This window comes from Lodderomyces beijingensis (genome assembly GCF_963989305.1).
Source record: "Lodderomyces beijingensis strain CBS 14171 genome assembly, chromosome: 3".
NCBI lineage: Eukaryota > Fungi > Ascomycota > Pichiomycetes > Serinales > Debaryomycetaceae > Lodderomyces > Lodderomyces beijingensis.
In genome coordinates, this window is record NC_089972.1 from 1,399,877 (window position 1) to 1,427,032 (window position 27,156).

The 27,156-nt window shown below is 43.4% G+C and overlaps 10 protein-coding genes across 10 annotated transcripts; 4 read left to right on the forward strand and 6 right to left on the reverse strand. All coding sequences in view use genetic code 12, as the record gives it.

Moving 5' to 3' along the window:
* Positions 1–3,172: 3,172 nt before the first annotated feature.
* LODBEIA_P26840 (uncharacterized protein) lies at positions 3,173–5,056 on the forward strand (the record flags this gene model as incomplete). The annotated part of the gene is made up of 1 exon (XM_066972710.1): positions 3,173–5,056. One exon carries the CDS (start codon positions 3,173–3,175, stop codon positions 5,054–5,056), a length of 1,884 nt encoding a protein of 627 aa, XP_066829622.1.
* A 302-nt stretch (positions 5,057–5,358) lies between these two features.
* Positions 5,359–7,040, reverse strand: LODBEIA_P26850 (uncharacterized protein; the record flags this gene model as incomplete). Its single annotated transcript, XM_066972711.1, has 2 exons — positions 5,359–6,881; positions 7,031–7,040. The coding sequence occupies 2 exons, from the start codon at positions 7,038–7,040 to the stop codon at positions 5,359–5,361; spliced, it is 1,533 nt and encodes a 510-aa protein (XP_066829623.1).
* An 886-nt stretch (positions 7,041–7,926) lies between these two features.
* LODBEIA_P26860 (uncharacterized protein) lies at positions 7,927–9,036 on the reverse strand (the record flags this gene model as incomplete). The annotated part of the gene is made up of 1 exon (XM_066972712.1): positions 7,927–9,036. One exon carries the CDS (start codon positions 9,034–9,036, stop codon positions 7,927–7,929), a length of 1,110 nt encoding a protein of 369 aa, XP_066829624.1.
* A 2,554-nt stretch (positions 9,037–11,590) lies between these two features.
* On the forward strand, positions 11,591–12,193 carry LODBEIA_P26870 (uncharacterized protein; the record flags this gene model as incomplete). The annotated part of the gene is made up of 2 exons (XM_066972713.1): positions 11,591–11,633; positions 11,733–12,193. The coding sequence occupies 2 exons, from the start codon at positions 11,591–11,593 to the stop codon at positions 12,191–12,193; spliced, it is 504 nt and encodes a 167-aa protein (XP_066829625.1).
* A 1,208-nt stretch (positions 12,194–13,401) lies between these two features.
* On the forward strand, positions 13,402–14,835 carry LODBEIA_P26880 (uncharacterized protein; the record flags this gene model as incomplete). The annotated part of the gene is made up of 1 exon (XM_066972714.1): positions 13,402–14,835. The coding sequence occupies one exon, from the start codon at positions 13,402–13,404 to the stop codon at positions 14,833–14,835; it is 1,434 nt and encodes a 477-aa protein (XP_066829626.1).
* Positions 14,836–14,884: 49 nt separating this feature from the next.
* On the reverse strand, positions 14,885–16,117 carry LODBEIA_P26890 (uncharacterized protein; the record flags this gene model as incomplete). The annotated part of the gene is made up of 1 exon (XM_066972715.1): positions 14,885–16,117. One exon carries the CDS (start codon positions 16,115–16,117, stop codon positions 14,885–14,887), a length of 1,233 nt encoding a protein of 410 aa, XP_066829627.1.
* Positions 16,118–16,680: 563 nt separating this feature from the next.
* Positions 16,681–20,013, reverse strand: LODBEIA_P26900 (uncharacterized protein; the record flags this gene model as incomplete). Its single annotated transcript, XM_066972717.1, has 1 exon — positions 16,681–20,013. The coding sequence occupies one exon, from the start codon at positions 20,011–20,013 to the stop codon at positions 16,681–16,683; it is 3,333 nt and encodes a 1,110-aa protein (XP_066829628.1).
* A 326-nt stretch (positions 20,014–20,339) lies between these two features.
* On the reverse strand, positions 20,340–21,539 carry LODBEIA_P26910 (uncharacterized protein; the record flags this gene model as incomplete). The annotated part of the gene is made up of 1 exon (XM_066972718.1): positions 20,340–21,539. The coding sequence occupies one exon, from the start codon at positions 21,537–21,539 to the stop codon at positions 20,340–20,342; it is 1,200 nt and encodes a 399-aa protein (XP_066829629.1).
* A 185-nt stretch (positions 21,540–21,724) lies between these two features.
* LODBEIA_P26920 (uncharacterized protein) lies at positions 21,725–22,465 on the forward strand (the record flags this gene model as incomplete). Its single annotated transcript, XM_066972719.1, has 1 exon — positions 21,725–22,465. The coding sequence occupies one exon, from the start codon at positions 21,725–21,727 to the stop codon at positions 22,463–22,465; it is 741 nt and encodes a 246-aa protein (XP_066829630.1).
* Positions 22,466–22,633: 168 nt separating this feature from the next.
* Positions 22,634–26,899, reverse strand: LODBEIA_P26930 (uncharacterized protein; the record flags this gene model as incomplete). The annotated part of the gene is made up of 1 exon (XM_066972720.1): positions 22,634–26,899. The coding sequence occupies one exon, from the start codon at positions 26,897–26,899 to the stop codon at positions 22,634–22,636; it is 4,266 nt and encodes a 1,421-aa protein (XP_066829631.1).
* Between the last annotated feature and the right edge of the window lie 257 nt (positions 26,900–27,156).

Consider the following 27,156-nt stretch of genomic DNA (forward strand, 5'->3'; position numbering starts at 1 on the left):
GCCTTGTAATTTCTAGATAATGTATTATGTAAGCATAGCCGAAAAATTTTGCGCTTTTTTTTCTCTCATCCTCATCGTGGAACTCGCTTTTCTAATATATGTTGCAAATAATTAGGGAATTGAAAGGTAGAACAAGTTGAGTTAGGAATTGAATTCGACGAGGAGTGTAGGCTGAGTGGTTACCCACGGCTAACACTTGCGCTTCTTTTTGTTTAGTTTCTTATCTATTGGGCCTATAGGGAAATCAAAAATCAGCCACGAGGAGCGTCAATGCGAGAATGCGCGCAATCACATCCGGTCATTACTCAAGGTTTGTCTTGCAGCTGTTATTGCTTCATAGGCAATTTCTCCATTAGTCTCTAGCATTGGCAGTTTTTTCAACATGTTGTTTACGGTATATCTCAAGCAATTGACAACTGCAAAAAGCATAGCCTATAACTTACAACAGGTGGTGGTGTAGAAGCAATCACATGCAACTGTTAATATTAAGATTGTACTTTATCATCTGCAAAAGAGATGAGATAAAATAAAAAGATTGTCGATGCTTATGGCGGGTGTGCTTGGGAGGAACAGATCCATGTCTTGTTTGTTATCAAATGTTTCTAATGCAGTAGTAGTATTTCTCCCAGCAATTGGCACTAGCATGATCGTAGATCTCGCTTGATGTGCGGCTTCCTAATTAAGACTGCCCAATTTGTAGCTAGGTCTGGCTTCGTTGGTGGTGGTGATGGTGTTGTTGTTTTGATTTTGTATCATTTGCGCTGTCTGCTGCTAGCAACTTGTGGTAGGGCTCTTTGGGTGCGCTTTTCGATGCTAGTCAGCTCGTGATATCATGTGCTTCAAGTAGGCCAAAGAATTGTTCTTTGTTTGGCAAAACCTACAACCCCAAGACTTTTGGAAAGTTCAGCTGAAAACGGAAAGAAGCAAAGTCGTTGCAAAAACTTGTCTCACCACTAGTAGCCAGGTGAATCAACTTGGCACAAGCTAGCTAGTCTGGAGAACTTTTGACTAGGATTGATATACGTCCTATACTCGATCTTTACAAAGTTTGCCAAAAACCTGTTACGCAATCGAATCCAGACTCAGAACCAACAGTGGCCAACTAGACGACCAACAGCTGGAAAAGGCGTCTACCATCTGGATCTGGAATTTCTGCTGAATTGTTCATCCATCCATCAACTGGAACCATAAACAAAGGAATCCCTAAAGAACTGCAAAGTTGCAGATACGTGCAGCCACCTAAAATAATCTCCCACTTGCACCCATCTGGGCAAATAAAAAAAAAAAAAATCACGCGTTGAACAAGCTTTCATAGAAATCTTACTGTTGCTGATAAACAGTAACGGCTATTGAGAGTTAGAGTTTAGCAAGTAGAGACAAGAAATTGAATTATCTTTCCTTAGGTAATGATATTAGTAATTGATAAAAGACATAGCCCATGAAGAAGAAGAAGAAGAAGAAAAAAAAAGTCGCGATCTTTTTCCCCAGTTGCGGTCTGTCGGTTGAAAACTTTGAATTTGGAACATGCCCCAGATCAAGAACCATCGGGACTAACCAAAAAAATTTTTAAAGTAACCTACTTTTCTAAATGCACCTAAGACAATAGATTACACACACCCACGCTCATACCCACATGCCCACCTTCACGCAGTATAGACGAGAACCCCTCTCTCTTTCGCCTCGGCGTGGGTTTTAACACCTGAGAAATAACCATACGAAGTCTAGGACTAAGAATTACGAGCCCCTCTTGTAAAAATTGAACCAACACAATACTCGAGAACAATGCGCGAGAACAATACTCGAGAACAATTCTCGAGAACAATGCAAAGGAAGATCGGGATGAGGTCTAATTGCAAAACAACTCTGCTTCTATGATTCTATAAAAACACGCTGCAATCTCTCACCCGCCCTGGCAAAGCTCTTGTTTCAAAAAGAAAAAAAAAAACGAGAGACTTCTCACTGCCCTCTATCCTTGATCACAGGCTGTTTCAACCTCTTGCAAAACGCGTCTTATCTATCAATCGGCCCACTTGCTGTTGTTACCACTTTTCAATTCTTTTTTTTTTTCAACAGAGGCTCGACTCTTTGAAGACTTGTCAACGTTCCAATCCCCCCTAATCAAGTGTGATCCACAGACGAGAGCGTTGGTCCTACAAACATAAACAACTCTAAACAAAAACCATTGACACCAACATCATTTCCAACCCTCAATCCAGCTGTCACTGGGAGTTTTGCATCTCCCCATTAGGCACCGCATACACATTGGCCCACCAATCCTCGTCACCACGTCAACTGCAGTGACCATCAGAATTTTATCTCCCTCCGCCAACTCTCGTGACAACCAGAACCATTTTTCTCCCCCCTGCTCCCCGCCGCAGCCCCTTAGTTTGTTTATACTGCGACTGCTCTTCCCCCTACTCCTTTTCCTCGACTATCATAGCACTCCACATTGACAACCACCACTCTTTTTCTTTTTTTTTTACAACCAAATACTATCATCACCTCCAGTTGATTTTACAACCAACCACCTTTTCACAAGAAGATAGCAAAAACACCCAGTGCGCCATCCAGCTCAGAGACAGCAAAGCTACTGGATCAAGTGAAAAGATACACACACGTCCTTTTTTTTTCCTCAAATTCGGGTTCGACCTGACGTTCAGATTAGCCGCTCTTTCAATCGTCATCCCCTAGATCCCGTGTGTGTGTTGCAAAACACTCGAGGTTAAAAATAAAACAAGGAGAGCATATCAACTAAAACAAGAAGCCACTTTGATACCCGTCAACCTCTTGGGCGTCTTCCTCCCCCTACTTCTCCTCGAGTTGACGATTTTCATCAGAGCAAAAGTTGCTGCCGTTGATTTTACAGTATAGTAGATGCATCTTCACTACTGTCCCTGACTACTGCCACCGCCCCCAACCGCCACTATATATAATGGATCAATTTACGCGTGAGAAATTTCACGGTTCAAAAACCCCACCGCAATCGCAACCACCACATCCACCTGCGACAACAGCCACCACCACCACCACCACATCCACCACCACAAAAGCGAAAACACCGCCACCACTGCTACTGTCGCCGCGCCTACCTCTGCTGCTGCTGCTGCTGTCCAAATCTCCACAACTGCAACCTTTCAAGAAGGCGTCTCTGCCTCAGATTACTCCACCCGCCATGACAGTTTCATCTCAAGGTCAGGAAACTTTTTATAAATTATTCACCTATACCGTGATTTTATTACCGACTTTAACCTCGATCCTATTTCCCATCAACTCCTCGAGCGTCCCCAGAAATGAACAGATTGGCAATTTCATCATTGATTTGCTAACCGTGGTGTTGATCAGCTGGGTGGTGAGGTTCACCATCGAATGGCCATACAACTGGATGAAGCAACTCCAAGCGACTAAAACCTCGCTTTTAAAGCAGTTGAAGCTGGAAAATAGAGAAAATCATGACAAGATTATCATGTTGGTGCGCAAGATTTACACCTTTGAAATCATTGCTTTACTATGCTGCTTACTCTCGTCGATTTTCAGCTCAACGTTGTTGATTTGGACTAGAAAGTACACCATAATTGACCAAAAGAGGAAAAAGATGGTTTTCAACAATGTCAACATTGCCTTGTTGCAATTCTGGTCGATTTTCAGAATCATCATCACCTTTACTGATCTGTTGCAAAACTCGTCGTTTAGCAATGGCCAAGTACACATGCCGGATTCAAATCTTCAGCACTGGTTGCAGGATTTGAAACACTACTTTTTGCCCAACTTGGCCAACCAAATCTTGTTGGACCATTTGCAGTCGCATAATCGAGAATTTGACAGGATGAAGTTGGACTTGGCCAGGGTGCAAAGAGAGCTTGAAGAACGGAATTTCCAAGCAACTTATAATTCTCCAATAGAGGTCCACCGCCACAGAAATAACCAGAAGCAACTTTCTTCTAGTCCAAACTACAAAGACGCCCGCAAGTTGGAAAACTATGAGCACCCTTGCCATGAGCTGTCTTCAACCATTTCTCCATTCCCATTGAGCTTATCACCAAAGGATGGAGCAATCTCGCCATCTCAAACACAATTTGATTACTCCTCGGCGGCCCAGGCATTACCACCACCACTACAACATCAACAACAACCGCCACTACTTCCCAAGCGCCGTTCCTCTTTAACCATGGGCAAGAGTCCATTGAAAACGATTATTGAAGAAGACGACTTGGTGTTTGAGTCGTTGGAAGCTCCCTCGTTTAGCAGATTCGACGAGTCCACTGAAGTCATCCACCGCAAGTCGTTTTCCGAAAATGTTGAAAGTGCATTGAGATCCATCAAGCAAGAGTTGACTCTATATGATATCTACAATAATCCGAAAAGTGTTCGCAAGATATTGGTTGGTGAACTTACACCTTTGGTTAACCAATTACAGTTTCAAGATTACGAAATTTTAAAGGCATTTTTAATGGAAGTGTTGGATAAATATCTCTTGGCGATTTACGTTCACGTTATGGAACAAGTTGCAGATATCATAAGCCACCCAATGCACCACTTGTTTGCGTTGGTTACCCTTGCCATTTGGACAATACCGCTTTACACAATCAAATTTTATTTCAGGTTACTCGTTGCCATTCCCCAGGCCATCATCAGATGGACCATAATTCAGCCAGCGTTTTTGGCATATTTGATTGCATTTGCTATTATTTCACTACCTTTTAAAGGCTCGAGAATCAAATTGGTTCAGGCAAGACCTAGGGAGAACTCATCTGCGTCGCCTGTTCCAAGATCAAATACACCCACCACCAAGGAGAATAATACATTGTTGATGAACAAGTTGATGATTGAAAACCTGCCAACTCTCAATAATCAATTCACAATGAAGCAGTTTCATTTATCGCCAACTTTAAGCAAAGAAGAGCATTTCAACTCGACTTTTCCTATACAGGCGCAACACGGAACAAGGAAATATCGGTCTGCCCCATTGATCTCGGTTACTCCCAACGCGGTCAAAACAAATAGGCTACCTCGGAATCTTCGCTACGAACGTACAACTTCATCGTTGTACGATGATTGAAAAAAAAAATTTTCTCAAAGAAAAAGGGGTTTTTATGTTGTTTTTTTATTCGAATGTGTTTGGTTTTTGGTTTTTTCGTTTTTTTTTTTGGTTTTTTTTTTCACTTCTCTTGAATAAATATACGTGATTTAGTATAATACAAAAGTTTTTTTTTAATATTTATAAACATGCAACTGGGCCATCCCCAGACACCATATAAACACAACCCTCCACTCTAGGCATCTTAACCGCCACCGTAGTCACCACCTTTTTTTCATCGTTCTTGAAAAAACATATACTTAATCTCGTTGAGATTATTGAGATTATTGTTGGAAACCCGAAAGCGCGCTGGAAAATTGCGAGCCTCCAGCTTGCTGGTAATCAATCATGAACTCTTCCAAGATTCCAAAAGCGGACGAGACCCCCACAATGCAAGCGACATTTTTACCCAATCCGCCAAAGACATCACCTGCAACTGCGACGGCGCTCAAGATGAAAGCTCCCGATACAGCGGCAATGGGCACGACTCTCGATAACTCCTTCGTGATGGAAATATCTCTCTTTCCCGCAATGGAGATTCCCTGATCTTTGAATTGCTTTGCGATGTCCTTTGGCGATGAGCCTGAAATGTAGCACCATTTGTAAGCGAACCAAATTGACAAAATGACAACGGAGAGACTGTAGACTATGGTTCGCAATGGCGAGATGATTGAATAAAGCAAATTCTGTGACGCGGTGAAAAAATAAAGCAAACCGGATTTGATCACCAATCTATTGGAGTAAGGTTCAACGACGTAGTTAGCCAACAAAACGGTGACGTAGGGCGAAAGTCTCAACTTGACCAAGATTGATTGCGCAATGAATCCAAATACTTGTAAATTGGCAATCACGGTGTATGCAAACAACACGGGGAGTCCACCGCAGTATAATAATCTAATGGGGAACATTTGGTTCATGCCTCTCACTTTTGTCGATCTAATCGGAACTTCAATTCTAAAGTTTTGTAATGCAATAACGGCCAAGATCGATGCAAGTGCAATGTAAAATTGAGTCAAGTTGGGTAATTGGACTCTAGTGAATGCATGCCAGATTTGGTTGATTGTGAGTGTGGGCTTGGTGAATGAAAAATTACGAATCAAATTCAACAAGGCGCCCAAACTTTCAAATTTCTTGGTGTTGTTGACCACGGGGTACATTTCCAACCCAATCAATTCACTAATGAAATTAGTAGCATTTTGCAAAGTCAAAAAGCACAAGATCCCCGATCCAAAGCCATAGCCCTTATCGAAAATCTCCACCAACAAGGAAACGACAACTTGCCAAGTGACAACTTGAAGGAAAATGGTGAAATAGCTCCACAATAACGCAGCACCAGTTAACCCACCACCAGCAGCAGCACTACCTAAGCTCTTGTATCCGCGAATGACATTATCATAGTATCCACTGTAGATCAACCCAGCAGCAATCACAATGGCCAAACCCCAACTAGTCAACTTCTGGCCCGATTGGAACAATTCACGATCTAGTCTAATCGACAAGTTCAAATTGATCAATTTCAACCCAGCGGCCAACTGCCAAATGAAAGCCGAAGTTATGATGGGCAACAACCCCAACTCCAACAACGTTGCCTTTTCCATAGCAAAAACCGATCTAATGGAGTAGAACGGGTCAATCAAATGGAACTGCGCTTGCGGGATCAAGCCATAGATGGGCAATTGGCCAATCAAGAAGATGAAAGCGGTACCGATGGTATAGACGATCTTCTCATCGAAAGTGATTGACTCATAAGGAAGTTCGATTTCGGGAAGTATGGGGAGAAAGAATTTTATCAAGTCAACTAGACGAACTATAGAAACTTGTTAGTACCAAATAAAAACCAAAAAAAAAAAACCAACCCAATCCAACCGAAAGCAAAAAGAAAAAAAAAAAAATAGGAAAAACAGGTGAATCCTGGGGAAAGCAGCTGTTGATGGATTTTGCAATTGAGTCACGTACACCCACTCATTATCGTATTAGTGAAGGAATGTCGAAGTGATGGCGCAAAAAGTGGTGGTCTGATGAGCCCTGTGGATATATTGTTTGTGTGTGTGTTTCGACGTCGCTTCTTTTTTTTTCAGTTGCTTGCAAAATGGAGACTTGGGCGAAAATGTCGTCGATAAGAAAATGTCGCGGATCTCGGAATGTCGTGTGGCTATTTTTTGCCATAGTATTGTTTTTTAATTGCGACATTGTATAAGCGTGGGTGGCTGGAGTTGTTGAGAATAATACATATTTGACCAACGATGAACAAGGATTGAAAAGAGGTGTTGTTGGATTAGTTGGTCAAGGAGGGGACAGATAAAGTGTCAACACTTCCCATAGAGCTCGCGGGTGTAATCCGACTACAGCTTTTTATTAATACATCGACGTAGTATTCTTGAATCAAAGTATAAAGTTATTGAGCGTTTCTCAACAACCCCAGTCCAATGCACAATGCAATGCAGATTGATACAGTTATAGTTACAGTTGCAGTTACAGTTACAGCCGCAGAGCTATTTATCACATCGTTTTCAAGATTAAGATTTTAAACCTAGATGTGGAAACACATCTCCAGCCTTTTTTTGTTTCCCTGCAACTCGAAGAACAACTAAAAAAAAAAAAAAAACCTTGTGGCTCATCCAAGTCCCTGTTGAATCTGCCACGGGACCCCCAGTCTCTCTTTCTTTCCCGCCTTGAGTCAAGTGAGCCGTTCCAAGCCTTTCCAAACCTTTCCAATCCCAACCAAAAATTTACCCAAATGCCCCAGATACCCCAAATGCCCTAAACACGCCAAGTACCACCAAAAAATTAGAAACAAAGTACTCGCAGATTGCATTTTACATGTCAAAATAATTGTCCACTGGCATCAAACCTTAAATGTCATTCCAGGTAGCATTGCTTCCAAACCCCACTCCGCCACACATGATCAAAGATGATCCGCCACCGGTGGTTTCGGAAAATGTGGCAGGCTCGATGGCGTGTTGAAGATGATCGTAATGGCGGACATCTTTGGTTAGATAGTTGATGTAGTCCGTTCCGCCCATGTTTATTGGCTGCTGGTATGGTGGCAAATATCCTTGATTTTCATTTGTTGAAGTTTGGTTATTGATTAAAAGGAGCTTGTAGATTAATTGTTTGAGTAGTGGGGAGTTGGTGATCTCAACCAGACCAGGTCGGTGGTCTTTACTTAGCAAGTAGTTTTTGATGTCAATGTATTTATGGAATTTTTTAACTTGCGCAATGTCGTCTTGATCCAAATATTTGAACAAATCATCGCCGTAAAATTCAGTTAAAAGCTTCTTGCTTTCGTCTAGCAGTTGTTGCAGGTTTTCTGTTGCTGCTGCTGCTGCTGTTGCAGAAGATGAGCTTAGAATGTAGCTACTTTCATTTTGTATTTCTTCCTCCTCCTCCTCCTGCTCCTCCTCCATTACATCTTCTTCATCCAAGTTCCAGCTGGCCACATTCTCATCCAAGGCGGATCGAGTTGATTTGAGAATGTTTGAATTGTACCAGCTGTTGATTTTGTTTGACAATCTACCGTAAACTTCGGTGTCAGTTTGCATGCCGTCGTCATCCTCCTCGTTTCGATTCTCCTGGAGCTCCTCTTCGTCATGATCATCGTCGTAGTCCTCCTCTTCGTCCTCGTTGTCGGATACTTTCGAGTCTGCCGCCCTCAGTGTATTTGTAAGCGAAAGGATATCGTCTTCTTCATTTTTGCTGCTGCCAGTCTTTGGATTGAATAGAACATACAGCGACTGGTCATCATCAATGATTTCCAACTCGTCGTAATCTGATAGTATGCTCGACGTGGCTTCGAAAATATCCCGCTTCTGTTTCTGGCCACCTTTCAGTCTCTTCAGCTTGACGTGGTTCTGCTTGCTCGGACGAGCATCATCATCATAATCATCACTACCCGATTGTTTTTGGGCCTGTTGGGTTGAGGTTTGGATCTTGAATAGTTTAAATTTCGGGTTGATTGACATTGTTTGGCCCTGGCTTCTTGTTAGATTAGGAATGAAGAGGGAGGGGATAGTTTCTATAAGTGTCGAGCTAACGCGTATAAATGTGAACCTGCAAACCTCTTTTGGCTGGACAGAAAGAAGCCAAAAACCAAAAACACTTGCTGGTCAAGAGTAGATGTATATAAGTGAAGGGCGTCGCATAGATAAGATAACAATGCAGAGAGTAACAGTCTCAATTCTGGCAAATTTAAAAACCAAAATAAAATTAAAAAAAAATTAAAAAAGAAAATCGGTGGTGCTTGTAGTTGTGGTTGTTGTGGTGGATTGGTTTGAGTGGCGACGGCGGTTAATCTTTACCCTTAACTAATACGCATCTATACTGTGGTTTTGATTTGATTGCTTTGGCGTTTAGGTGAGCCCATCGGAGGTGAATTCCGGGAACGAAAAATGGGAATATCTAAGCTTCAGTAGAGAGAGTGACTTTCCACAGAAAACGGGCTAGAAGTGATATCTGCGTACGTTGACAGAGTCATGGCTGAACCGAAAGTGCCACAGTTCCTGCAGCTCAGCTCAGCTCAGCTCAGGCTTGGATTCTTCTTGTTCTTCCTCTTCCCGCCCCTCTTTTAAAGAACTTCAAAGAGGCATCAAATTATTCGTTTGGATTGTTAAAAATAAATGAAGAAAAGTTTACAAATTGCTTGCCCGTTCATCCCATCTCCCCTCTCTCTCTTTCCCCTGACTAGTATTTGCTGAAGGCAATTATTGCTCTTCTCTAAACTTGGACTTGTGGCGGCTCTTGCCTACAAACTCAGCAGTCAGAATCTTTGCATCAAATCAAATACTCAATCTCTCTCGGTGGTGCATTCAACGGTTCAAGGCCGGTAGCCACAGGATCTACAATGTGCGGCCCGTGAATGTTGGGTCCCGCTCACTCTACCTGTGATGTCACACCGTTACCTGAAACGTTTACCCTTTGGTAGAGTTTTTCCTTTGCTTTTTTTGCTTTTTTAACCATAGGAAATACTGCGAGCATCGCATAAGATGAGCAACGGGGTATGCGTTTTCCTAAAGATGTGACCAATACACTTTGATTGTCTCCTGAGTCATCATAGGGCATAGGGCGATGCTCGGAGGAAATACAAGCAAACGGAATAAAATAGGAAACAAAGAAAGAAAGAAAGAAAGAAAGGCTAAATGTAAAACCGTTGATTGCACAAGAATGTCATAACCCCCTTTTTGCTCTTTTTTTTTGGTTCGATTCATAGTATAGGTCTTGCAGTTATTATATTCATCTGTTCTCTCTTGGTATAAACTCATAGGTGTCTGCCAGCCAGAGAGAGCATGTTGTAGGGAAAGTAGTTTTTGGTAGTGGTAGTGTTGATATCTTTGTTTGTTGAAATGTGTATATATATAATAACGCGATGAATTACTCCTCAACTAGGCCGCATTTCCAACGACGGAAATCAAAATCCCTTGTCCAAGCTTTCCCCCGCACTCCGTTTCATCTGCCTGCGGCGATGATAGTGATGATGGTGAAGAATGACTCCAACTCAAGCGGGGAGATGAGGAGTAAAGTGTACCAGAGGACCTCTCGACGAACCACGTTGCTGTTGTTGTTTTAAGTTGATCTGTCACCACTGCCTGGATCTGGATATTGCTGTACATAGTAAAAACTATTAACTCAGTTTGGCTTCGGAGACGCGTCTCTTGGTGCCTTTTTTTCTCTTTTTTGAAACAATGCTCAACTATATAGATGCATTGGTTAGCCGAATCGGCCCAGGGGAAACGCCCTTCAAGGGGAGCTAGGGAGGAGGGGAGGTACGCACGCGGAGGTTGCTTGAGATACACACTCCAGTGGTAAGGATACATCCTCCATCCCCCCCCCCCCCCCCCCCCCGTGAAGGTATTTTTCCAGTTTGGTCGGGAATAACCTTGAAGAAATCTATCGAGATTTCTTCTCCAAATTGGTCTGTTTCCTCCGCTCTCTGAACTAGCAGTTAGTAACAACAACTCCATATGTATCTCCCTCCAACAACGTTTGGAAAGTCGAAACAAAAAATTCAGATAGGGGTGAAAGACTATATTTATAAAGATTTTACTGTTTTGTAATCACATAAAACTCAAATCATGCCATTTTGGTAATCTCTATCATCATCGATGGGTTTTTTCATTTGCACTTTTTCCTTTAAGTTGTGGGCCTCACATGTGAGTGAGCAAAAAACATACCATTTACAGCGCTGAGTGCTACTAGCTATAGCTCATTTCTTATTTTTTTCTATCGAGTCATTTCAATGATTCATGACGGCCATTGACAGCTTTCTAACGGCTTATTTTGACTTGCGCATGATATGTTGAAGACTCTCTGAAAGATTAAGATGCTGCGTTCAAGCTAGAAAAAGCAGGGACCATCTCTCATCTGTTGAAAAAAAAAATTGGCTCTGGCTTTCGACTCGACCTGCATATTGTGTATCAACGAATGCCTTGGGGGGACGAAACTCCACCGGAATATAAAAAAATCAGAGAGTTCAGGGTTGGAAATTTACTCAACCACTAGCAATAAAGGGTCAAAGCAAATATGGCAGTCAAGGGATTAGGAGCAGTAGACAAGAAATACGACGGTACGTTTAATAGATCTCGGCTCAATTATTAAATACAAGAAAACAGCTTGTTTTTGCTTCGCTGGAGTTGAAAACTAACTAGCTATGAGTTTTTGACAGGCTCCAAATTGAGAATCGGAATTCTTCACGCAAGATGGAACAAGACTATAATAGACTCACTAGTGCAAGGAGCAGTAGCGAAACTTGAATCCTTAGGGGTCAAGCAAGAAAACATCGTAGTGGAAACCGTGCCCGGGTCATTTGAACTTCCATTTGGATCAAAATTATTCTTTGAACAACAAAAACGGAAAGGAACTCCACTTGATGCTATAATCCCCATCGGCGTGTTGATTAAAGGCTCAACTATGCATTTCGAGTACATTTGTGATGCCACTACTACTCAATTGATGAAATTGAACTTTGATTTGAACATCCCCGTTATATTTGGTGTCTTGACTTGTTTAACAGAAGAACAAGCTGAAGCTAGAGCTGGTTTGATCCCCGGCAAAATGCACAATCATGGTGAAGACTGGGGCGCTGCTGCTGTAGAAATGGCTATCAAATTTTCAGACTCGAGCTAGATTTCATTATACCACTGAACCACTCGCTTACACTGCAAAAAAATAAAAAAGAAAATCATAGAGAAATTCCGATTTCAAGCTTTTTGCCTCGATCTCGCTGTAGTTCTCTCAATCTACAGTTATTTCCAAAAACTGTAAGTTGTGTTTGTCTAGATGGACTTTATAGCTGTCAGGTGTTTCGATTTCAAACTTTTCATTGAACCTGGTTGCAAAAAAAAAGTGAAAAATAGATACAAATATAGCATTGCCAATAGATAATCAAGAACCAAACCAACACCTTGCTGCCAAAAGTAACATAAAACGCACTTTATGAATCTTAATAAAGAAAGAGCATAGCATTACAGCATGTAAAGATCTTCTTAAAAAGGGCAAAAAAATTCACGACCAGAGTGAGGATCGAACTCACGATCTTGAGATTAACAGTCTCACGCCTTAACCAGCTTGGCCATCCAGTCATCTTCTGTGCCGCACTGAACCTCTTGGTTTACCAGGAAGATAGAAAAATAAAGTCGTGACTATCAGATCCGCGGTTTGTTCGACTGGCAGACGTTTGTTCCCTTGATCGTTTAAGTTTGAGTGTCCTCTTTACGACGCGAAACATGAACAAGGGGGGCCAAGGGGGTTTGAAGATGACTAGTCAAAGGATTGAAAATTGACGCACACAAGTGTAATCCATTCGTTCGACATTTGCTCTTTCTATCCAGTGAGTCCGAACCAAGCTTACCCCTTGCCCTTAAAGTCAAAATCACAGCAAGGACGCAGCTCAGCTATTGTGGGCTGTTTGGAATCTTTCCAAACACAACAAACATCAAATCGGGCGTTTTAGATTTGGGAAGGGGTGGTCAGACAAGGTTTTGTGAGTTGGAGGGAGTAGTAGAAATGGCACTATCCAAAACTCAAAACAGCTTAGACGCCAAGTCGTGGCGATGTAGTCTGCCAGACGGTTCATTGCTCACGATACAGCTCTTATGGCCAAGTTGGTAAGGCACCTCACTAGTAATGAGGAGATCGTAGGTTCGAATCCTGCTGAGAGCATCTACACCGTAATTTTTTTTCACCACTTTTCTCGAACCTTTTCTTCATCATCTCTCTGCATAAAGCGCTCGTTCTCCATCTTTTTTTTGTTTTTGACGCTCTTGATAGTTGCGAAGCTCCAAAAGTAAAAAAAGAAAGCAGCAATCTTTATTACCCCCACAGACTCCCCGCCAATGCTTCGACGAACGTTGGCGACAGCAATGAGAAATGGTTTCAAGTTTCATCCCGATTATAAATTCAAATGTGGTCTTGAAATCCACACCCAATTAAAGACCAAGTACAAACTCTTTTCGTTATCTAAAACTAGCTTCAATGCTCCTTGCAACACAGAGATCAGCTATTTGGATGTTGGACTACCGGGCTCTCAACCAACTTTGAATCCGGAGGCGTTGTATCTTGCCTTGAGAGCTGCCGTTGCCTTGAATTGCAAAGTTCAGCCCGTGTCAAGATTCGACAGAAAACACTATTTTTATCCAGACCAGCCGCTCGGGTATCAGATCACGCAAAATTTCCACCCTCTAGCCAAGGATGGGTATTTGGAGCTATCCGAGCTTGATAGCGCCACGGGAAAGATCCGAATCGAGAAAATACAGCTTGAGCAAGACACGGGCAAGAAACATGGAGACATTATAGACTACAACAGAGCAGACACCCCGTTGATTGAGGTGGTGACGAAGCCCGATTTCGAGACAATCGAGCAGGTTTTGGCATTTGTCAAGAAATATCAGTTGCTCGTGAGGCATTTCGATATATGCAGTGGCGACTTAGAAACCGGTGCCATCCGTGTCGATGTCAACGTTAATGTGAATTCGAGCCCCAGAGTCGAGATTAAAAACTTGTCAACTACTGGTGACATTCTCGATGCTTTGAAATATGAATACAATCGACAAGTTGGCGTTCTCCAAAGCGGAGGCGAACTTGAACAGCAGACTAGAAGCTGGGATGGGTTCGCTACACACTTGTCGAGAAGCAAAGAGAATGCCGTGGATTACAGGTACGTTCCTGACTCCGAATTACCCAAGATATACTTGGCTGAGGACATTGCCCAAGAAATTGCATCCATCATGCCACAGGGCCCGGATGAAGTTTTAAACAAGTTGACTCAGAAGCCTCACCTGTTGCAGCTCGCACATGCACGGAATTTGTTGATTGAGCCGCAAATGCTAAAGTATTACGAGTCATTTTTTGACAGTTATAGCCAGGCCGACGCCAAAAAATGGATGTTTCAAGAGCTACTAGCTGGATTCTCAAAAGAAGCAAAAGAGTTTGACCCTGAAGTTGTTAAGCCGGAGGCATTGGCCGAGCTCGCGAACCTGGATCTACTGCATGTCTCCAAAAGGCTCGCGTTACGGCACATGATCCAGCATGGCGTTAGCTTTGACAAAGCTCAAGCCCACTTGAACCTCTCAAATTCAAGCGACGTGGATGCTGTGCCGGTGGATGAACTATGCGCGCAAATAATCGAAGCTAACCACGAAGTCGTTGAAAGAATACAAGCTGGACACAAAAACGCCATTGAGGTTCTTGTTGGAAAGGCAATGAAGAGTACAAGGGGACAAGTTCAAGCAAGCATATTTAGAGAGAAATTTATAGAGTTGTTGTTGTAGTTTGAAAAACAAAAACGAAAGAAATGAAATTGAAAAAAACAAACATTCGTTAGACCTTTTGCTTCACTTCGTAGGTGTAAACGAAATCAGCATTTAGATTCTTTTCATCGACATCAATCACTCCAATGGTATCCTCTTGTGGGTATTCTGTTGTCTTTGTTATCTCTCCTGTCTCACTGCCCTTCTCATCATCATCATCATCATCATCATCATCATGGTTGCCAAACTCGCGAATGACGTCATGGAAATCACTAAACTCATGCATGGTGGGCTCGCTATAGTTTGTGCTTTCGCTAAATTGAGACTTGTTCGAGTTCATCTTTGTAGGCGAGCCGTTTTGGACGTAGGTGCTCTGCTTAGACAATGGCTCCAGGTGCGATTTCGGATGCACTTTTCTAAACTGGGCCTTGTACATTCCAACGGCATCTGTACCTAGCCCGAATAACAAGAACGCAATGATTGACAAGGCCGCATTGACCAGCTTATCAATCATGGTGGCAAAACCAAAATCGTAAAAGTCGATCTCGCCCCAATTGTCATCGTGGGTCTGCAGCCAACTGAACGGACCCTGGATGTACTTGACGGAATCGACAAAGTAGTAAATCGAAAGCGGCGTCATTGCGAATATAATCAACAAACTGAAGATCAAAAGTCTAGCGAACCGCTTAAGGTTGAGACCCGAGTTTGTGCACAACAAGATATCCTTGACGTCTTTTCTTTTTTGCAAGTACTTGTATAACGTCAACACGGCAAATATAGCAGCGACGGCGCTCCAAACGATGGGCCAAACCAAATACAACCCGATGGTGGCGCCAGTGTACGAATAGGTAGCCACACATCCACGATACCTGAAAATGGTGTACCTCTTTGCCTGAATCACGTAGTTGACCGCCATCATGAAGATGGGGAAAACAAGACAAATCGACAAGTCGATAGCTTTCTTTCTCCAGTTCTTGGAGTCCATGAACACGGGGTGCTTGGCACATAGAATCATGTACAAATTCATCGCGAGACAGGCAATCGCGCACAATTTGCCAATGTTGGCGCCAACTTCTAGCTTAATGGTGACGTCGCACCAGCCTTGTCCATCGTATACTTCGCTAAAGTTCTCCCCACTCCAAATCATGGTGTTTATGAAGCAAATGATGTTGATCAACATCAACCAGAACATCAATAGGATCGCAGGAATGTTGGCGCATTTGACATGCCATGCAAAGGGAGGAATTAACAGCACAAATGCTATAAAAGCAAAAGCGGCTGTACCAGCTGCACTTGCGTTCATGATTTTGAGACCCTGGAAGCGAAAATTTTGATTATCTTTTACTGAAAAATTCAAAAAACTCTCTCCAAATTAAAAGGTTTCGACCAGATGAAAAAGCGGATAATCGAATACTTATTTATCGTGTTGGAAATCGAATCAAACCGTCACCTAGCCACTGTCATAATCTTGAAGTTTTTTTGTTTTTTTTCTCACATATAGTTCATTTTTTTTTTTTTGCAACAATTACCCAATTCGTGCTGCAAAGGGGATTAGTTTTACACCAGCTTAAGCAGATAAAAAAAAAAAAAAAACTAATCAATTTGCAGCACCTAAAACATGCGTTGAAAATTAACTCAGAGCTTCGCTTCTGCAGCCACTTAAAACTTGTAAGGGCTCTCTATTTTTTGACAAAGCCCTGGTTTAACAGTTTACAGCTAGTTCTGCATGTTTGAAGATTCAAGTTCGGAGCTGGAAAAGAAAGAAAAAAAAAATACAAAACAATCAAGGCTAACCTAACTTATTCATTTTTTTTTAAAGAAATGCATGTCGATTGAAGTAAGTAAATTTGTACTCGTCTAATTGTCTTAAATAAGAGCTTTCAACTCTGCGTTGGAAGAAACTACGCCGTCGTACTTTTGATTCAAGAATTTCAAAAGCTCAATGACTTTTGACTTTAATTGCTCGCTTGAGAATTGTTTCATCGCATCGATGTTTTCCTCTCTACCCAATGTGCTTTCCTCAATTAACTTGGTTCTTTCTCCATCAGCTTTGAAGACCTTGGCGAAAATGTCCACGACTTTTGGAGTTTGTGAAACAATTGTTTCATTGTTGGTCTCGTACAACTTGATGATTGCCTCGAAGATCGGGGTGTTCTCTTCCAAGCCGGTCTCTAATGGCAAATGGCTTAAAAGGGCAGGAACCACATGTTCCAATGGCACAGCCTGTTGGTTCTTCAAAATCATTCTCGAGACGCATCCACTAGCATTGGCGTAGGCACGGTTGACCACGTCTCTAGCCTCTTCGTCATCTACCGAGCTCGACTGACTGTCTGCTTTGCTCAACAAGTGGAAAAGCAACTCGAGAATTTGAGGATACAATGATGAAACGTCCTCGGTGCTGTATTCGACGAGCAAGCCGATACCGTAGGCGGCATTTCCCTTGACTTCGATGGATTTATCGGTGGCCAATTTCTCAACAAAAACGCTCAACAATTCCTTGGAGTAAGGGTTCAAGGACTTCATGCCGCTAACCATCTCGGCAATGGCACCAATTGATCCAACCTTCATTGGCTTGGATGAGCTGTTGAACTTGGCCAAGATGACATCCTTGAACGAGGTGAAAATCTTGACAAAGTCTCCTTCCAAGGCAATAGACAAGCTAATCAACACTTCCAACGCAGCCTCGTTGAGCATCACATCTGTTTCAGAGGCATCCTCTTCTTCGGGAAGCTCTTCCTCTTCTAGTTGACAAGGGTGTTCCTTCTTCAACAAGTTCATCAAGGCAAAGCACAATTGCTCCAAACTCTTTGTGTCAGCAGGACTGTCAATGATGAAAATCGAACCAAACACTTGAAGTGAGCTGGCAGTGCCATCGAGAATGCAGGCAACCATTGTCGACTCAAACTCCTCATCCAAAAGAGGAATAGCAATATCTCTAACCTGTTTTACCAACCCCAAAATGTTAGAGTCAACGTATGGCTGAGCTGGCACGCCCTTTGGAGGCTTGAAGTCGTTTCCTTGCACCGCAATAAACATGGCTTTGGCAATCTTGAACAAACAACTCATGGCAGCTTCTCTCATGCCAAAAGAGTTTTCAACTTGGTCAGCCAAGGCTTGGACAGATGGCTCGACATACTTGAAAAACTCCTTTCCGGTACCAATGGCCAACTCACCAAGAGCCACAGATGCAATCTCTTTTTCAATGGTGATGCCAGTGTGGACTTTTAATGGATCAACTTCGGATTCCTCTAGCTCATCCTCGTCATCTTCACCATCACCACCAGCAGCACCTTCGATGTTGAAGCTAAACTCGTCTTGGCCCAAACATGTAATGATTTGTGGAACAATCTGGTCCAAAAATCCAGCAAACTCAGCGCCATAGACTTTAGCCATGTTTGCAATAAACGCAAATCCTGATTCTCTGATTCTTGAATGCTCAGAGGTTAACGAGTTGTAGGCGGCCTCGACCAATGGTTTCGCGTAAACGGAAAATGTTTGCGAACCGACAGCTCTAGCCATGGTAGAAATGTTTTCAAAAGTCGTTGCTCTCAATTCAATATCATCTTCGCTCATACCTTCGACCGAGGCCAAGTTGGTAACAAAAGGTTCCAATTGTTGAATCGAGCCCTGGAAGTATGGTGTAAAAGCTTTGCCACTAGCAAAAGCAGTTGAACCAATAGCAGACACAATGGCTGTCTTTAAGGTGGCGGTGTTTGCTTGCAGCAACATGTGGAACAATTTGTGCATCAAAGGCTCGATATATTTGCTCATGGCGTCATGGCTCATAAACTCAATCAATCCATCCAACGCGATACATGCGTATTTGTAAGCCATTACCGAAGAAGCAGAGTCAATGATTGCAATAATCAAGGGCAAAAGCTCCTCGTGGTGGTCGGTGACAATGTCTTGAAGCTCCGAAGTAAGCTGAGACAAGGTTCTGAGAGCTGCAACCCTCACGATGATTTGCGAATCTTTCAATCCGCTAATCAATGCCGGCATGATTTTCTGGATTTGCGACGCAATGTAGTCCGGTGCACCAGCTGAACAGTTGCCGATTGCCAAGAGTGCTGCACGTCTTTCAAACTCGTTGGCCGAGGTCAACAACGGAGGAATTGCCTCAAACAATGGAGTAATCACCTGGGATGGCGGCAATTCTGCCGACAAGACTGCGAGCAACCTCAACGCCAAGGATGACGGCGAGCTCTCTTCATTTTCATTCTCCACGTCCTCTGTTTCCAACTCTTCTTCCACATCAATTGGTTCTGTGGCAACTTTCAATGCCACCATCGTCATCAGAGGGCCCAACTTGTTTGCCGACACCTTGGCCTTTCTGTAGCTAACACACGAGATCAAGAATTGCAAGCCAAACACTCTATATTCCTCCTCCAAGTCAGTGTTTGTCACCATTTGACTAATAATCTGGATCAAGCTCACCAAGTGGTCTCCAACAAGTCTCGAGTCAATCAAGACCAAACTGTTGAAAACATTAAACACCTGTCTGGCCAGTTCCGAGTCATCCGAAGCGACAACCTCTTTCAAAACTTCAACCATGCCCGGAATGGTAGCCTTGTATTTTTCAGCCAACTGTGACTCTTCATCGTCATCGTCTTCGATAATCTGCGCAATAACGTCCAAAGACGAAACGGCATTGACCCTGACTTCTTTCGAGTCTGGATCACGTGTCAATGCACCAAACAACGTCACAAAATCGTCAATGTGAGGAAGCAACGCCGATATTTGCGACTCCAACAATGCGTATAAAGTAAATGCTGCCACTTCTCTAGACCTCACGTCGGTGCTCTGGATCGCAGCAATCAAGTTGGGCAAGAGATCTTGCCACTCGTTGCCATCAAGATCCACCTCGGCAATGGCTGCCACCACACGAGCCGACAAGTTTCTGAGACGTTTGTTCTGCTCCTTAAATGTGCCATTCAAAAGCGAGTCCCTGATACCGGGTTTCAACGAGGCGTCAACTTTCTCCCAGTTGTCTATGGCCAACTTTCTAGCTTCGACGGCAGCTAATTGCTTGATTTCATCCTGCTGTGATTGTTGGATAATCTGGAGCAACGAAGGCAAAGCTTGAGGTTGTGTGTAAAAATCCTTGCTCAATTTCTGAACCGCCTGCTTGATAACCGCCGAGTCCGGAGTGAGCGTCTGCTTCAAAGTCTCCTCCAAAGAGTTGACATATTGAGGGTCCATCTTGGAAATATAGCTCTAATAGTGTCTCCTTCTAGAAGAGGAAAAGGGGGGGGGGAGATGAGGTTCGATGATCATCTTGAACCGATTTTTTTTTTTCTCTCTGGTATTTCGTTCGCTTGAAATCGGATCAACAATAATAAATTACGATGCTACGTGATCTGATACTTTCGAGATGGGGATGGCAATCAGAATCAAGATCGAAACTACAAAGGGATTTACAGTGTGCTGTTACTACTAGTGCTACTACTGATGAGTTTTGCTCTAGCCTCTTAGCCAATGGGAACACGAAAATCCCCGAGAAAACAGTGTCTAATTCCAACTACTGGTTACATAACCTCGTTTACATTCATCGGCATTTCTCTAATCTTGCAAGAGTAGTACTTTTCTATATCTCGAAGCTCTTGCACATCGCTCTTGGTTATTAGGTTGATCGCGGTTCCCTTCCTGCCAAACCTGCCCGATCTTCCAATCCTGTGGATATAGTTTTCCTTGTCATTTGGCAAGTCGTAATTAATCACCAACGAGATCTGCTGCACATCGATGCCTCGCGCCCAAACATCTGTCGAGATAAGCACGCGCGAGTTGCCCGTTCTGAAATCATTCATGATCGAGTCCCTCTCGTCTTGCTTCATGTCTCCATGCATGGCCACCACTGTGAAGTTCTGCTTCCGCATTTGGTCTGTTAGCCAGTTGACCTTGACTTTGGTGTTGCAGAATATCACCGCTTGAGTTATGGTCAAATTGTCGTACAAGTCGCAGAGAGTATCAAACTTCCAATCCTCTTGTTCGCATTGTACATAGTATTGCTTGATCCCAGCTAGCGACACCTCATCTCTCTTGACCAAGATTTTCACAGGATCAGTTGCAAATTTGTTGGTCATCTCCAAAACCTCCGGCGTCAATGTCGCGCTCACGACTACAATTTGGGCGCCAGCGGGGAGGTGCTTGTAGATGTCGTATATCTGCTCCTTGAACCCCTTGGTGAACAACTCGTCAGCCTCATCGAGAATGAGAATCTTTATGTGGCGAGTCGAAAGATTCCGCCTTTTTATCACATCAAGAACTCTCCCAGGTGTCCCACTGACAACCTGCTGCCCCAGCTGTAGTTGCTTGACATCGATGCCCACGTTTTTGCCGCCGATGCACGCATAAGTTTGCACATTCATATAGTCCCCGAGATGCTTCACCACATTCTGGATTTGAGTTGCCAACTCTCGAGTCGGGGACAAGATCAACGCCTGGCACTCTTTCAACCGCAGCTCTATCACTTCAAGCATCCCTATTGAGAACGTGGCGGTCTTCCCCGTTCCGGACTGGGCTTGCGCAATGGTATCTCGTCCACTGATGATCTGCATAATGGCCCGCGACTGGATGGCAGAGGGTGATTCAAACCCGTGTGCGTAGATACCTTTAAGTAGCTCTGGTTTCAACTTCATGCTCTCAAAAGTGCGATGCACTTTGATTCCTTTGGTTGATTTATGACTGAATTCCAAGTCATTGTCCACGTCTCGGTCAAACTCATTCATGGTGTAGTCTAATGAAACCTGAGAGGAGGTCTCAAACAAGATGGGTACAAGCGGGAATCCCTTTCTTTTTTTTTTTTTTTTGATAGTCTTTTTGATTATCTGATGAGCCACGAGGTTTCACTATCATCAATAAAAACGCAGTTGATGGGTGCCAACCTCCCACCCCGGCTCCAACTGACGAGAAAATGAAAACCATACTAGTGCTATTAGGAGGCGGACACGCCGCGGGGAAGAAGACAACAGCAACATCGATCAAGAATGAGCTCGTTTCAACGTTACCCAAGGGGTCCATCGACGTGAGAATCATCGATATGAACAAGTACACCGACCACAGCAAGTCCTCAGTCGACTCGAGCCAATTCACAACCACCAAGTCCGCCGCAATCACAATCAGCAAAGAAGATAAAAACTATCCGCTTTTGAAACCGTCGAGGTTCGATTTCCGGTGCTTGAAATCAGATATCGCTGCGTTTGGGGAAGGTAAATCTCCTAGCCTGCCTCAACGGATCTTGCTCGTGCATGGCCTCTATGCACTATACGATAAGGAACTACGCGACTCGGCTCATATCAAAGTCTTCATCGATAGCGACCCGGACTCGAGATTAATCCGGTGGATCAGGAGGGACGTGCTAGACCTCAAGCAGGACTCGTTAGAAGGAGTGATAAATGCATACTTGTTGGGAGCACGCTCCGAGATGAGCGACTACATCTTCCCGACAAAGGAATTCGCCGACGTTATCATGCCCAGAGGCGCGGAACATAACGCGGTCAGCTTGGTCATCGATGGGATCTTGTTGCATACGGGGGAGAAAAACCAGCCGAAACGGTTGAGCTTTTCCGCCAACTACTTGCGTCCTACGGAGATTGGCAATTTTGAAAAGGAGAGATTCGACGTGCAAAAGAACAAGTTTTACCAATTGAGTTGACCCAAAAAACGTGTTCCTTTTCAAGTTTTTGATCTTCTTTACATATATATATGGATTTATATATATGTCTCTCTAGTTAACATTCAAATTACCTTAACGTTACCTTAAGGGGTCTTTTTCTTGTTCTTTTCTTCTATTTTTTTTTTTGTTTTTTCAAACATTTTTATTTCATGGTTCACCGTAATTCACAATTTGTACGGCAGCTAGCACCTCTTTAAGCTTTTTATCAGACAGGGTCCATTTTTCCAAAAGATATGGCATCTCTTTTTCCTTCAAATCTTTGATAAAGTTTGGGTAAACTTCAAAAGTGCCATCTTCAATCATCGATCTCAAGCAGTAGTATAGCTTTTCATAACTGACCCCGGCTTTTACAAATAATTCCACTAGAAAACCCGCTGGTGGACTGTCGAGGACTTGGTTTTGCTCAACTGCTTGATGAATACTTCGAGATACCAACTTTATCAAATCTTCCAAGGGGAAGACGAGGTCATTTCCCGACAATCTCGGTCCCAATAATGTAAACTCGTCAGTCACTAGCACGTAAAACGGCCTTTTTTGAGATTTTGCCTCCTGCACAAGTTTCTCAATAAGCAACGTCCATCTTTTCAAAATGTCATCGCCATTCTTGTAGTCTGAAGCTTTAAAGATCAACAATGAGATATCGTAATAGCCCAAGGGGTCGACGTAGTTATTGAACAAGTCACTAATGGGCAAAATCTTGAAATTCAATGCCTCAACGGCATTCTTCTGATTCTCTGTGTTGATCCTCGAGTCCTTTTGGATTCGGTTGAGAATGGTTAGCTGTATATCCGCCACTTCGAATAGCTCTTGAATTGTTGATGAGAGTTGGATCATCTTTTGGCGAATGTTGGGCGGGCACACGCAATTGCAAAATCCGTTTGCTCTTGACAAGTACTCGATTCGTTGATTCAAATCCAAGTTGAATTGGGAGATGGACAAGGCGTATAGTATCTTTGCTGCCTCGAAAAAATTCTCTCTTCGAGCATGATAAAGCCAAAGAATGTTGCTGAGCGCTATATTCTCCTCGGATTTTTGCTCCAAATAGGGAAGAATGAAAGGGGTGTTGACCTCTAGCAACCTGTCACTGATCCCTTGTTCAATGAACCAGTCGTAAAAGGCATACTGAAAGTCTCTGTTTTTGGACGCAAAACACGTCTCATACGCCAAGTCCCTGATTTCCAAGGACTCATTGATTAAAAGCTGGTTGTTTGTTTCGGTTATTTTCAAGGCTTTCAAATCGATTTTCTTCAACACCTTGAAAACCACATCATACAAGCTCTTGACTTTTTTCAGCAAGTCTTTGCCAGAGTTTTTTAATATCACGGAACCATCGAACTGGTTGACCTGGGTATTTTGGGATCTGAAACTATTGTCCAATTTCTGCGCAATGTTGAGCAACATATTGACTGTTCCCGAATAATACTCAAGGTCAACCATTGCGTCAACAGCGTTCTTTATCGTCTCCATGGTGAGCGTTTCGAAAGCCTCCTCGAGCAAAAGAACTGCATTCCTCAAATATTTTAATCGAAGATCAACGTCGCGAGTTCCGATCTTCTTGGCTTTGGTCAAATTCTCCGTTGCTTTAAAGATGAAAACGTCATTGGTTGAGCAGAAAGAACCGCATCTTGTTTGCAAAGAGGTGGCCACCAGATCGATAGAGCCGCCTTTGACAATGTTTTTGTTTATAATCGACGACAACAACTCTTTAATCAACAACTTGACTTCGGTTCCCGGCAAAAGCAAATCTTTGAACCTAAGAGTCAACAAATTGGCTTGGTTTGACAACGAGAGGAACTCCATGATTTCGTCAAAGTTGGCGTGGTTGGGGTGGAGCTCCTCAAGGAGAACCGTCAAGAACGAAAACGCTTCTTTCATCGAGTTCAAGGACTTGAGAATCGAAGTGAACGCGAGGTTTTCTGCGCGTAAGCAAACCTCGTTTTCAAACTGCGACGGATCAGAACTGTAGTTTGGAGCATTGAGACCCTGGATGGAGGTTCCATTTTGAGCGAAAAAGTCAATCAAAACCACCAAAGTACCGATGAAATACTCGATTTGCTTGGCGTCAATGTTCAACTTTTGTATAATCACTTTTGCATCTTTGACGCTGGCCACTTCTACATCGCCCGAAGGGGTGATTTTAAGCGTTGGCAACGGCGCAAACACTTTTTTCGTCCAAATGTCCTTTAAGAATCTCGCCACGAGTAGGCAAGTGCCGTAAAACCGATCGCTCAACACGACTTGGTCAACTGTTGGGTGAGAAGCAAAATGTGCCAAGTGCTGCTGCTGCTGTTGAAGTAGAAGAAGATTTTGATGAGGATGAGGTATCAAAGCAGCCGCTTGCGACAGTGAGGAGGTTGCCTCTGTGAGCCGGGCGTTGTTGCCGCACGTGGAAAACAATACCTGGGCTTTCTTTTCAAACAAGTCGCTCTCGCTGTTTTGGCCATAAGAGCAAGCCAAGTACAACAAGGTGGAACAAGTTTCTTCATAGCCATTCTCCTCGATAAAGTTTTCCACCACTTCGTCTTTCAACGACCTCAAGATTTGGTCCGAAGTTTTAAACTGGTAAATCATAATACCAAAGTTGGTGATCACGGCAAATTTGAGGGGCTCCTTGGTGTACTGACTCGAAGCAACATTTGCATATCCATTGGGCGTATTGGTAGCGTTCATCGATGGGGTTAGCTGCACAATGTCATGGATATAGGTGTACGGAGTACTTTCGCTTGATACGTACTTGACAAACTCGGCATCCTCGACGAGCTTGTTGTTCTTTTTGAGATAGCCAAAGTTTGTAGTCGAGATGAAAAGTTTATCCGAACGCTTGGTCTTTTTAACGCAAATAAACACACCGGGACTGATGAGCTTGGCGAGTTTTGTGTTTTTGAGCAATTGCGATTTCTGCTGGTTGGAAATGATCTGGGAGATGTACTGTCTATCTTTTGTGAAAGCGTCGAGTTCATTGTTTATCTCGGGGACCTCCCTCGATGGTGGGAACTTAATGTTGACCAAATTGAGCTTGAGGGAGGTCGCCGAGGCGGATGCAGAAGCAGAAGCCGAAAGGGATGTTGAGAAAGTTGACGAAAGTAGTGATGAAAAAGTCGAAGTGGAACCCAACTTGAGCAAGATTCTGCAGCCATTGCTCGTGACAGCAATCAATTGCACCGAAGATGACTCCTCGGGCGAAATCACTTGCAAATGGATGATTTTAAATCTCTCAAATACCTTAAAGTTACTTGCGTCAACAAAGACAGAAGATGCCGATTTGAAAATCTGGCTTGGCGTGAGCGCGCTTGCTTCCGAAAGATGCTCTTGCCTTGGTGAAAGCAATTTATAAACTCGAATGACGGACTTGTTGGATAAAGAGTATAGTATATCTCTCGCGCCGTCTATTTCAAGTTGCACGATGCTCTCGGGGACTTTGGCCAAGTTATTCTCGACACCAAAGCCGAATGTCAGAAGTTTGCTTGGAATCACGCTCGACAAGCCAGCTTTCGTCAAGCAGACCTTGTCGCATTTGTTTTTCGTGAAACTGGCTTTGTTTGAGTAGTCCAACCGCCAAATGTTGATGCCATCGCCTTCTCCACTAAAGTATATGTCCCGTGTCTTTGGATGGACCACGATATTGTTGACAATCAAGCCCTGGGTGCTAACTGACAAGTCCAGATTGAAAACTTCCAAATTATTTAAGGATTTGTCGTACTTGACGAGGAAGATCTTTATGCTTGCTGTCGTGGCAACCAACAAGAGATGGTTGATTTCCTTCAAAAAGACCCCTTCCTTGGGAGCCACGAGCTTCACCGCCAAAATCGTGCTGCCAATCTGGTCGAGGGTGAAGAACTGCGACGACTTGTTGAATGAAGATTGAGGGATCTTGTAGTTCCACAATGTCAACTTATCGTCGACAGAGATCCAGCCCCGGGCAATCTCAGGAAATAGTCCAATTCGTGTAGCGCACTCGGTTTTGTTGTAGTCTTCGAAAAACCGGTCAGGTAAATCCACTTGCTGGATCTTGTCGAACCTGGAAAAGTCTCGCAACCCGTTTTCGTAGTCAAAGTAGTAGCTGTTCAAATTGGACTCATTTTTGCTCAAGGTGTCGGAATAGAAAATGTCGTGTGGTATGCCCGAATCAATTTTGCTGATGCTGGAGATGAACTTGTCGCCCAATTGTAGCGGGGACAAGTTTGAAAAATCAGGGATGTTGATTTTGTAGTTTGCCTCTTTGACCTCCAAGCCCACCACCGGCTGAATAAACCGTCTTGCCAACTGATTTCGCGAGGCGTCGCTCATGGGCGAATCCTGATGGAATTTCGGCAACTCTCCCCCGGGCGAGTCGTTGAGCTTGATCGTCGGGGAAATGTATTTTCTGTCCGTAGTGTCACCATGACTAGTGAAACTTGGTAGTAGGCTAACCATTGATCTAGCTTTTGCCCAGCGGCTTTCCTTCAACTTGGTGAAAGATGTTTACTGTTTGCCCTTGTTGTTTCTGGCTCGCTTTCGAGAAAAAGGCACCAAAAAGGACAGGAGGAAAAATTTTAGAAAAAAAAAAATACAACAGAAAAAAAAGCAAAAGGGAGTTGATGTTCAAGTTGCGTAGATGGGATCTCTTGTTGAAGAGAAAGATCTTCACAGCAGCAAGTGGGCCAGACCTAGACAAGTTTGTATTGGAACAA